The sequence below is a fragment of the Helicoverpa zea genome, chromosome 31 (genome assembly GCF_022581195.2).
Source record: "Helicoverpa zea isolate HzStark_Cry1AcR chromosome 31, ilHelZeax1.1, whole genome shotgun sequence".
NCBI lineage: Eukaryota > Metazoa > Arthropoda > Insecta > Lepidoptera > Noctuidae > Helicoverpa > Helicoverpa zea.
In genome coordinates, this window is record NC_061482.1 from 13,876,472 (window position 1) to 13,889,723 (window position 13,252).

General features: G+C 35.1%; 1 protein-coding gene across 1 annotated transcript in view; it reads left to right on the top strand.

Annotated features, from left to right (window-relative positions):
- The first annotated feature begins 499 nt into the window (after positions 1 to 499).
- LOC124645202 (sushi, von Willebrand factor type A, EGF and pentraxin domain-containing protein 1) overlaps positions 500 to 13,252 on the top strand; it is a 104,185-nt gene continuing 91,432 nt past the window's right edge. The window contains exon 1 of the mRNA XM_047184976.1: positions 500 to 727. Coding sequence (XP_047040932.1) covers positions 640 to 727 — 88 coding nt within the window. The 5' untranslated portion in view covers positions 500 to 639. The remainder of the gene's footprint in view (positions 728 to 13,252) is intronic.

Here is a 13,252-nt window from a genome sequence, read left to right on the forward strand (position 1 = left end):
GTAACATGATAGGGCAGACTAACGTCCCCCTTCAAAAATATTATTAGGGTGACTGGAACTGAGGTAGATGGCTATAATCTGTGTACAGCGTGATAATAGCCTTACGCTAAGATCCTACTGTACAGGAATAATTGCCTAATCCCTTGATTGGATTATCTCGCTGAAATGGCACGTTCATGTGTGAACAGTCTATGAAAGTCAATTATAACATCAAGACTCAAAATTGCAAAACAGTCACAAACTTAGCAAACAATTACCCACATTATTTTCATTCAATCTCCTGATTGAAGGCCGTATTAGGATTTAACAAGCAGCCCATGTATGGTGTTGTTACACTAGAAGTAAACACCACACTATTTCCGTGTAGCAAATGGGCCGTTTTTGTTGAATGTCAATCGTCATATAGCCTTGCTCAACTCAGTCTTTCGAGTTACGAATTGTAACGGTGAAAGGCGTCTCGTGGTGGGGGCAGACGGCTGCGCTGGCGCCGATTCAGTCCGTCGCGAATACTCGTCTGCGCCGTACTGCCCGCGCCGCCCCGAACGTCGCGAACCAAGTGCTAAACTTTCGCGCCAACATTTAAATTCCGAATTTCGATATTTTTGTCTGTGCATGTGTGAGTGACGTCATGAACAAGTGATGCTTGTCGATCCTAAAGACGATTGCAAAATGTTTCTGTGTTTTTGTCTCGTTATTTGGAGCGCTCTTTCGCCGGCTCAGGCCCAAGGTGAGTGGAACAATGCACAATCCGTTCCTTTATTAAAGCGAAAAACCGCGGCTGTACTGAGATACTGGCACAAGATAGGTTTAGCCTCCATTTACATTGCTATGATATGTAATGGAGCACATTACTAAACTTTGCGTGCAAATACGCGCTTCAAGTTATTTGCCTCCTAAGCGAAGCTTTTGATTTATGTTAGAAGCGTTATAATGAAATATTTGAATATAGCTAGTTATACAGTTGTAGAAGCCTGCTCAGTGGTCAGATAGGTATTTCGTCAACTTATGACTCAGTCTGTGAAAACCATTTTTATGCGGCGCATGCACGAAAGCCTTATTTCAAGCTTACAATAAGATTCACTTGCATTATGCTGCACTTTTTGCAAGTCACATTACACTTGCATTATGCAAGTGCAATGTAGTTTTTACTCATTAATATCTAGAAATTAATTTTGGATATTGCCTTAAGATACCTAATAAAAAAATAAGCAGCGTTACATTAATAGGTAATTAAAAAATAAAATAAAACAAAAACACATGACCTCCTTGCGCATAACAAAGACTTAGCCTAAAGCTCAAAAAACCCAGCTCAAATAAAACAAAAAACTAGTTCTTATTTTAAATTTGAAAAAAGAAACAATTAACATTAACAATTATAAAAATAAAATACCCACAATAATGGTGTGACTCCGAAACTTGAATTACGTAAGGCATATAAATAAATACACGTAATTACTTCTAATGCTATTGTCCAGTAACAATTAAGTATGATAATTTTGTCGCAAATTACTTGTGGGCCGTCAACCGTGGCCAGTCTATGGTTCTGCATGATGAAGCCTTTTTGCACCATAAATATCCGCTTTTACTTTTTTTATATGGAAATCGGCATTGAGGTCGATCGAGTGCAGTATATTGGTTAAATACACTCCTTTCGTTCTTACAATTTATTTAACTTGTATAACAATCATATAAAGGAATGATGTATCATGTTAAAATATTATACCTAAACACTCGAAAATAACTTAAGAAGAGATTTTCATTATAATTTTTCTAGATAACATTACTCCTTGAATCTTCGAAATAAAAAAATTCACTCAAATAGTACTTTTTATTCGAATCATTTTATCACTAAAACATTTGGTATTCGAACATAACGTTTCTGGTAAAAAATGGCCGTTTTAGGAAACTTGCAAATCCAGCTTAAATTATATTTATAATCTTATTAAATTATTTTTACGTTAATAGAGTAACCATTATATAGACAATCCGAATCGATTATCTACCTACTCATTAACTTTTATTATGAACCAAAATAATTGAAAAATGTTAATTATTCAATATCATTATGTCATATAATAAGCCGATTAGATATGAATTAAATGTCATTGTCTATTTTAAGGGTACAAAAGATTATTCGAAAATCCGCTAGCGTTACCCAGCTGTTAGAGCGATTGTTCTCAAATGTTACAGTTGTATTACTTAATGTATATAAAAGTCAAAAAGAGCACACTGCAAACTTACACGGAGGACAGTTTGTTAAATAAAATATTTTTTCCCAACTATCGGGCCCACTGTTTAGTCTGCAGTGTGGAAGGAAAATCTCTTAGTAAAATTCTAATCGAAAATATTTGTAGAAATAAACTAGTTAATAATACCTATCTATGGCTATAAAGTTGTCCTCAATTTAAAACCCCAAAAAACTGTCTCACGCTTCTTGCTATTAATGGGCAAAAACCTGATTGCAAAACGAATTTCAACTTGTTTTGTTTATTGGAATTATCTCGACTAAGAACTTGTCCTCAAATGTTTGGTGCTCACCTCTAGGAAACTGAGACGAAGTAACTTAAGTTTTCGAACTATTGGAAACAACAGTTATTTTAACTACTCTCTTTACTCTTGTACCAAAAATATTGGGTTCATTCATCATCATCTTTCGAGCATTTTTTGGGTTCATTACCCTGTAATATTAATTTAGTTTTAAAACACAAAATCTGTTTTCTAAAAGTAAGCCGACCCCAACATAGTCGGGAAAAGGCTCGTTTCCTAAGAGTTGACAAGAAACAAAGAAACCTACGAAATAAACTTACAGCTACGTACTTAGCTTCATAATCTTGACCGCAACACTCTTGGCTAAGAAATCAGAGCAATTCTTGGTCCCAATAAAGGCGATGGCCCCAACTTCTGCAGTACAACAAACTAATTTGAATCAAACTTTGGGTTTAAACAAAACTTGTAGTAACGGAATTTTGCAATAAAAGTTAACTGTTTTTCTATGGAGACTCGTTTTTATGTGTTTCTAAATAATACTATGACTACCTTTATATTTATCTATTTTGCTAATATAGTTGTTGTTATAGTAGTATGTTTTAGCCCACGCGCTGAAGAATTTACAGTCAGCCGAAAGTTGGCCCGTTAGTCGAAACAAAAAATGTTTTTAACACAATCATGAGTCGGTCTGATACCGGCTAAATACCAGATCAATGTAATTTGCGTACTACCTACTATACTGAATTATGAGCTCGAGCCAACTCTCAGCCGACTAAAAGTGTGCAGTATACGGATACTGAAATAGTTGATGTAAACTGTAAGGTTTAGTTTTCTATTACATTGCCATTCAATACGGAACAACTTTAAATTATTTCGCCAATAACCTTATAGTAACGTGTAAAACGCTCACAATCCACGCGGCGATGTGTTTGCGTCCACCTGTTGTCCTCGAAATCCCCTTTCCAAACTTTCATTACGCCTGAGCGCTCAAGGCCAGTAACGATGTATGCTTTGCTTGTTTAGCGAATTTTGAGCACGGCATGGTCCTGCAGGGAAGAATATGGTCGATATTATTTTTTAATTTTATGATTAAAATTAGTTTTTTCCTTATGAGATAAAGAATAGGTGTTGTTGATTTTCGTCATTTCTTGAAGAGTGTATTCTTGATGAGTAACATAATTTAGCCATCAATATAAGTGAAATTTCAAAGAATAAATAAGCAGATAAAAATAACGACGTCAGGAAAATAGCTAATAATATTTTTTGTAAATATGTAAATGTAAATAATAATAGGTACTATAGTCTACAAACTTTGTTAAGGTTTTCTTAAATTTTCAAAAACATTTTGACATAGATAGTGAGTACGTATGTAAATTGGTCATCGACCGAAATAACCGAAGCCTACATGGTGCTTGAATGAGTTGACTCACAGTAAAAGCGTTTGTGCGTTTGGTCATGTTATAGTTGACATAAGTATTCTACTACAATAAAACAATAGGTACTGCTCGCTATGTACCAGGACAGCATAACATACATGGATATTCCTACTTCCAGACGCGGGTGAAACAGCTAGTCCACTATCATACGAATATGAACTTCCGTACACTATACTGTCAGTCAACATTGGCCCGATTACTTTTATAGTAAATTGTCAACTACAATTATTTTACTATAAAAGTAATCGTGAATCCAAACAAAACTTTTTAGTTGGTCTGATTCCCGCCCGCGCACTTCCATTCATCTCCATACTGATTTATAAACTCGATCAAACTACCGGCCGACTAAAAGTATGCAAGAGTCTTGTTTTATGTTTTTGTATCAGCCTAGTTTTCCTTACGGGGTGTAAAGTGATTTACCTAAACCTGATATTCTAAATCGTTCATTAATGTTACATCAGCCTTAATCACGAACCATTTACGTTACATATAAACAATTTCCCACCAACCAAAATTTGCCAAGACATTTATTTCATTTTTTTCCTTACCCGAATTGTCCCAGTTCCGGGCAAAGGCATCCCCATTTTGTGTCCACACCTCTCGATCATCGTGTCTTTCCACCAATCAGCGATGAACGACGTCACTTCATTGATAAAAAGACTATAAAAACAAAAGCCAAAAGAAGATCATAAAACTACTTCATTCTTAGTCTTCCCCCTCCATTTGCGTAGAAAGCCTCAAAACACCGGCCGGCCGAGCTTCAAGTTCGAAACTGGGAAAGCTAGGGAAAAAATAAAACTCTTTTGCAGAAATGCAATTACTCTGTTTACCTCTATCGGAACGCGACTGGTTCGAGATAGTTCTTTTGCCACGTGCCATGGTCTGTAATACTTAATAATGTGCTTATAACTGGTTTATGAACAGTTTTTTCACAAACACTTTATGAGTGGGTGTTGTAATATGGTTGCTGGCGTTTGTGTCTTGTTTTTTTTTTAATGCTGAAAGTTGTAATTGCGACACGATTGCCTTGCATGTCACCTGTCTTTATCTTAACTAATTAATTGTTACTAATATTATAAATGTGAAAGTGACTCTGTCTGTCCAAAACTGAAACCTATTTCAATTTTTGGTCTACTAGAGCCTGAGAAAGGAAACTGACTTACTTTATCTTAAAGTAGAAGGGAAGTAGTTCCCTCGTGATACAGTGGAACCGCGAGGAACACCTAATCGTCAATGAATCCTTCATTATTTGTTTTCCTTAGATACTGAAAAAATCTCAAATCCACTTAAAAACATGTATGCCGAAATATCATATTGTTGAATTCATTTTAAAGCCTTCAATTTATCGGGAAACTCACATTCAATACGTTCCGCTCGATATATTTCCCTGTATTCATTAAAACTCCCGTTGTGATAGTACAAAGAAAGCATATTTGCGTGTTTTTCAAATGCGGCAATATTTATAGATATTTCTTTTAATTAAATAGGTAAATAGAGAATCACTGATGACATTCAACAAATATTAGAATGCGCTTACACGAGCGAACATATTTCGAGGAACACGGAATTAAACAAAGCGATTGCAAAATTAATAAATCGAACTATCGAGGGAATATCGCGAAAAACAGCTCGAGAAATTAAGTTCTAAGTTAACACGCTTTCAGGCACGTGGATGGCGACCTTTCGACTTATGGACAAGTTTACTCGCAGCTCCTAATTACATCGCATGACATTAAAAAATGATTTCGGAAATCCTTCTCACAGGATGAGTCTAAATAGCTCCTTCACTATGGTTATAACTTTTTGGGTATTTCAGCAGTGTTTGAGCCTAGAGTCAAAACTCTTTATAATATTTTTTTTTTGTCATACAAGACCATAGACCTTCAAATTAAAATGTCGCGACATATTATTTTTCACGTAACATTACCTATGCTTTGATGTTTTATTGAGATGCAATCCACGAGTAACGATGCGGAATCTCAATCAAACAACATTCTGCACAAATAAATATGGACCTTAACGTAGATGAAATGAAGATGTAAATTGCAAAGATGGCAAAGCTGTTAATGTTTATACATCATGAGCTTTCTGAAGTTCATATCGATACGGAAGAAAAAGTTTGAAGCTTTCGCTTCGTGTAACTAATGAAAAAAAAAATGATCCATAGTTACGTAAGTTTGAAATGGCTTTGCCTTTTTGCTGGCACGAGTTAGCATGCATTTACACTATTTTGCACACTGGCGGATTTTCTGCTTGGTTTTTCCCGACAACGCCGGTTCCTTATGAGCGTTGTATAGCCGGAATGTATTGCGCGTCTCGATTTTGCTACGCGCTGAAAATCCACCAGTGTGGCAGAGCTTTCATCGTCTTTGTGATCAATAGAAAGTCAGGAAAAAAGTATCGGACACTGGTGACATTTTCAAAAATGTCATATAGGCATGTCCGATGCGATTGATGGAATGTATCGAATGCATAGTAAAAGTTAGTTGAACTTTTCAAAGCGTTGATTCGATTCGATGCGTAACAATCGATTTTGTTTGCCTATAGAACCGTTCAATTAACTAATTTTCAATATGTCGTACTTCGGTGTAATGGTGGGCTCGAGTAATATTTCTTACGTGTACAGTGCAATTCGTTTTTTTTTAAGAATGTAATTGTTGTCTTTTATTGTATTTATATTTAATCTGGCTTTTGAAAAATATAAAAAGTTTTTTGTGACAAAGTGCAGATGATCAGCTTCGCACCTCATTGCTATCGTAACTATACGTTACCTGCTTTTCTACTAGCTTCCCGAGGGAACTACCTCCCACAGCCGGATAAGAAGAAGCCTATTCATATCTCAGACTTGCGCTGGACTATCTGAGTACGTATGTCACTTAGATCAGTGCTGGAGTTTTACAGACGGACAGACGGAGTTACTTTTCCATATACATTATAAGTAAAGATCGCCAAAAAATCAATACGTATAAAATGTAGTTAGAAACACGTGTAATAGACATGAACCAGTTGAACACAACTAAATCTTCCCTCAGACAGTCGTTTGTTCGCAGATTACATTCTAGCTCCGATCGTACGAGTTAATCAGTCAACTGATCCGAAGCTTATTTACTTTCTCAATGTTTACTGTTCACACTTTACAAGAATTGTGGGAAATTCCATTTACATTTTCTCGTAGGAAAATCTCACATTGGTATTAACTTATATGCTCTAACTAAGTTATCAACTGTTACTTGGAAAATAGAGAATTAAAAAGTAAAAAGCTGGACGCGCTAATGTCTCTGATTTCCTAGAAACTGAGCGTCCTAGAATATGGGGTGACATTGAAAGTAAATGAAGGACAATGTAGGAATGTATTCCACATAGTAAACCAACTAAAGCAAAACAAATGAAAACGTAGAATATAAAATATCCGAACATGTTACTGATAAACCTTATATGCCTTTCATCTATATTGATATTGACCTTTTACTTGTACTGAACCAACCTGTTGCGAATTTAAAATAAAATATAATATTGAAAAGCTACAAAGAAAATCTGTTCATAAAGTAAAAGTTACTTATTTAAGAAATATTAACACAATTGAAAAGCCCGTTTAAATATGTAGTACACTTCAAATAGTACACACATATTTATCGAATAAAAGAAGTAAAATTCTTCGCGTTTGAATTCAGAATGACATATACTCAGTCCAAACTTTACTTCCTTGCGTCAGAAAATCAAACGACGATCACCCATTCATATCCCATATGTATCGAGGGACACGTGTAATAGATCTTCAAAGAGCCTCTACCAAGTTCCTGAAACGGTAAGACAAAGCGCAATGCTCCTGTTCACCATGTTGCCATTGAACCCTATTACTATTCATTCAATTATATTCGTATTGAATTTCCCGTGTAGTTCAGGGTTATCACATCTGAGCTTAGCACTTGAACTTGAAAGGTCTCCCGTCTTCTCGGAATCTCTGTCACAAAGCTTAGGATATGGAAATCATTATGGTATCATCTAGTGCGCAAGATTAGATGGAAAACTATCATTTGAAAAATCGATCTTCTGTTTTATAAGGAAAACTTTGATTATAGTGACTATGTATATTTACATGTATAAAAATCTGAATGAAATTCTATCTTAGTAGTCTTGAAAAAAATATTGTTGCCTTATTTTATTTAACTATCCATATGAAATAAATATGATTGGCAAAAAATATGAGGATTGATTGATGAATTGAATACGGGAATCTGAAGTAATTGAATGAAACAAAAGTTAAAGGTGAAAGTGCTGGGGAAAAATCAACATCAGTGTAGTGCATAGGTTAGAAACAAAACTTTATATTGTGAGTAGAAAGTCAACTTTTAGGGCATTTACACATCACGAGGTAGCGACTTCGTCCAACATTTGCCGTTGAATGCGCGTACTATGTAAGGCTCCATGGAATATCGCCGCTCTGCGTCGCGACGTCGGAGGTACCGCTGCCCTTTCAGCGTCATGTGCAAACGCCCTTAAGTTATATTTTTTCTCTTCACTGACTTTCCACTCTTCATCCCCCTAGTTAGCTAAGCTACTAACTTCATTTTTCCGCACTCTGTATTCATTTTCCACGTAAACGTCTACGTAAACAATTAACGCTTTTTTCTCTAACCCTGAAAAAGGACTTTGTCCGTGAAAAAGTTCAATGTGAAAGTTGAATTAGTTTCCTGCAACTGGTATCGACATACATTGCAAGGCGCACACGGAACGTTTGTTTAACTATCGCTTGAGAATAAATTATATGAATTAATTAAATAAAGGTCAGTTTCCTTCGTATCGCCCACGTAGAAACGGGTTGTATTCTGTATATTTGGTTGGCTGGAGTACAGTAGACCAGTTACAAGAGCACCTAGGGATGTTACGTATATTGATGTGGTCTGTCACTGACGTGCATTAACAATGTAAGCACACTGTTGAATAAACTTTACATTTGCAACTAATAAACGACACGTGTAAGCCAGTACTTTAATATCGATCGCAGATTGCAATACACAAAAAGCGTTGATCAATCACAATCAGTCGAAACGCTTTTTCTCTTTGACGGTGACATTTGAGTGCAGTCAGTGTATAGAGCTATTATAGTGACACCGTGTTTTGTTTTTTATCTCTATGAAGTTCAAACTTCCTTAAAGGTCACGAGAACTTTTTGGAATATTCACACCTTGAAAAAAACTGAATAGAAACTTGTATGTAAAATCAAATGATCGTTTGTAAGTGTCATGGCGGGCTTAGGATTTCATAATCGGCTCTAACACAATATCGTTGATACAGTACCATTTATTGGAATTATGTAAGTATTTTACACCGAAAGAAAGTCAAATATTCCTTTTTCGAAACCAAATTCTCTATATTATTTATGTTGATAAAAAAAGGTTTTCCACAAAGAGGTTCTTTTTAAGGTAACCGTAATGTTTTCTGTGTTGTCACGAAAAATGCATTACTGTTACAATTTCAGCGTAAATACCGTATAGTTGACGTAATATTTGTAAAAGTACGTAACCGAAAATGTATTATGAATAATAGAATAAACTGCAACATAAAAAGAAACGAGATTCAAAGCAATTACACTTTATTCTTGCAAAGTTATTGGCATTTAAAAATATTCACTTTATGACTTTATTTTTTTTGAAATTTAAAAGTTAACAGCTTTTAAATCAAAGCTTTTTTCTAGCATTAACCAGGATAAATATTCGTTTGAATAAACATGCGAGTGTTTCGAGATTAATAAGCCAGATGCGCAATTAGCAATAATCGCTATGTTTGTTATGAACGAACAGACTTCGTTATATCATACACTTTTACTTTCTCACGATTTATTATCTTTTCTTTGATGTAGAAGGCTGTCCAAATGGAGTAAGTACATTTATTTGCCAGAATAATTAATTGCCTTCTCCGCGCTCAATTGAAGATGAATTTCATGGTTGACACAAACGAGTATGTGACTATTTAGGACAAGTTCTCTGACCAACTAATATTTGTAGTAACTTCAACATTATTTCTGTAATTTTTTAATAGTATAGAATAGTAAGAAATCAGTCGTTAGTTGGATAAAAGTTCCCATCGAACTCTCGAAACTCGAAACTCTCGAAATAGTTGCACTACCATTTTCCGCTCTGATTAAGAGCCCGATCAAACTATCGGCCGACTAAAAGTTTCCAGTTTACAATGTTCTAAATTAACGTTACATGCACCAAGTAGTTTGCACTAAGCCTCTTATAAAACTACTCTATATTAATGAGTAAAATGTTAAATATAGACACAGCTTTCTAATGCAATTACTAGGAAGACAGAATTTCATAGAACACTTCAGCTCTAACCATGAAGGTGAAATATGAAACTTAAGCTTTGACTGCGAGACGTACGAAGTCCGGTCGAAGTTGTATCTCAAACCTAATGACCTTGTGATGTATCGATATAGTTTGCTCTATTGACTTCTGCCGCCCTGGTAGCGACGGATAATGTAATTGAAACTCATTTCTTACTTAAAATTTATTTATTATGTAGTTTTTAGACAATCTCAATAAAACATAGCACTTTTAGAACTTATCGATTCGGGGTTATTAGAAACAAGTTGGATGTACCTTACTTCCGTGCAAGCTGGTCAACTTCAAGTTAAAAATAGATTTTTTAGGAAAAGTCAAATATCCCGATTATATGAATCGTTTGGAAATGTTGTGGCTACATTTTCCTGCATTTGTGCATGACGCATATTACCGAAAAGTTTGCACTATTTCCTCCTATAATTAATAAAAGGAAAAGGAGTTTGAGATTATTACCTACACTGGAACAAATAATACTTTTTAATTCATAAATTAGTTTTTCTAACAATTAACTTTAGTTTTAGTTAGTTTAGTTTTAGTTTAAAAACTTCTGGAATCTGTATTCTAAATATTAAAAAATGGCTCTTTCTCATGACCTGAAGGTGGCTCAGTAGACTAGAAAACTTTCCCTTATAGCAAAACTTACAGATATCCAACAAAGACTAATCTCCCGCTGTGTGTGAGTGTAAAGCGTAAAAACTGCCGCTGCACATACTAACCTACTTCTTCATCTTGTTAAGAGAACTTGGAAAAATTCTTGTGTTTTTTATAAGGGCTAATTTTCGCGTAGTCATACTTTATGCTAATATAATAATAAGAAAAATGTTAGTTGGTATTTTATTAAAGCATAATCTAGTGTCAACTTTGTAGGTAGAGTAGGTACGAATAAAAAATATTATTGAGAAAAATTGTCCCCATATGTCATTTGTGTATAACAATGTAACGATATTTTACTCAATGTATATTCTTAAAAATATCGATGACAATAGGTCACGAATAGTTGTATTATTATAGTTCGGCCATTCAGAGAATGCGTTCCTGACACGTCGCGATTGAACTGACGACGTAACTTTGCAATGGCGTTGCAGTTACGATAAAAATATTTTTGCTGGTTGTTTACCGTTTTAACAATTGAGGAGCATTAAAACAACATTATTATATCAATAATCAATGAATGTAGTTACGTCGTCAGTTCAATCGCGACGTGTCAGGAACGCATTCTCTGAATGGCCGAACTATAGAAGATTTATATTCTAAGAACTTTTATCAATAATATTTATGAATCATCATTTATAAATAAATATGTTAATTTGAACACCTGATCTATGAAGCTGCATATTTAAGTAGTATTTTAGACAGTTGAAAATGCTTATTATTTGTCACTTTAAGGTCATACAAACACTCAAGGCAGCCACTGAAAAGAAACGAGTGTGCGCTCTTTAAAAACATATACGAGCTCCCGTACACTACGAACTTTAGTCGGTCGATAGTTAGTATGAAGTACGCACATTACAACGATCGTGTCTCCGACCAGTATGAAACGGACTTAAAAGTTTGATAATTTTGAAGGTAATTTGGGATCCACACAATTGCGGAATTATTTCATAAGTAAACATTATGAATATGGCTGATACATCGCATCGGGTGAACTATCGGCCAACAGTTAAGTCTGTAGTGTGCGTCGCACTTAAACTACGTAAATTATAAAAATAAACATGTAAATAGGTCCAACTGTACTTGTGGGTTTTGAATAACAACTGCTAGTTGTTGGTCACTTTTACTCTTGTATAACCTTGTTGAACGTGACTTAGAATAAACTAGTGGAGTTTCGCGACGATGCCTACGTTGCTTCAAGGGCGTGTTAGCGGTGTAACTAAAGGTACGTTTTGAATGCCAGCTGCAGAACAGTACCTTTCAAAACGTACCTTTATTGTTTTATTCGGATTGATTCGTCTATAAGAAGACAAGTGAACTCGCATGTTCATTTGAAGTAAGCTATTCCACAGCAAAGAACCGAACAAAAAATATGAATTCCTGTTAACTATATGCTGGTTAAATATTCAGAATTCATATGCATTTGTAAAAAAAAAACCTTATTTTCGCATACAATTTTATTTATTTGCATAGTTATGAACCGATTATTCCGTGAGCTGTGGAGCGTAACTCAGGTAATTGAGCGAAGTTTAAATCTGCGCTTGCACATACAGACGTTTTATCAATGACGTGAGATGCAGTCGCTTTTGCTTCAAGCTCTGCCATGAACTATGGTCAAAGGTCATACGCTTGATCATTGAAGACACAGTATTATTGCAATTCATTTATAAACGCTAATATTTATTTAACCGGTCAGTCTGGTGGAGTCTTAAGCGCGATACGGTCCGGTACGGACTTCGCAGTTCACGGTCAATCATCATCCTCCGAGCCTTTTTCCCAATCATGTTGGGGTCGGCTTCCAGTCTAACCGGATTCAGCTGAGTCAATAAGTAATATAATATGATATTTTTATTATTCTAAACTAAATACCATTTTTTTCTTTTTATTTCATTTGTCCAGCCAGATTTGGCGGACCGGCGCGGCGCCACAAGACTGATATCAAGTTGTCTTTCGATTTCGTATTTTTTCAAATATTCGTAGTTTTGCTCTTTGATTGCATTTTCCTTATAAATAAAGGTATATTTAAATATATGACTTAAAGCCATCATAGCCTTGACTGACACTGGATTTTAAGATTGCCTAGCGCGACCCATGTTGAAAAAAGTTTTTGTTCTTCAAGACGCACAAATTGCAGTTGATTACACATGCCAAGAGTTTTCTAGACTCATAAGACACACATTAAAAGTAAAACCAACAATACATAATAAACTTAATTTCGTTTTCAAACTAAACACAATGGTATCACAAAAAGTTCGATCGACTCGCACAGTTCAGAATCGCGTGCGACTCAGATTGCTTTCACTTATCCTTAGTACCTATGTGTGTGTGTGC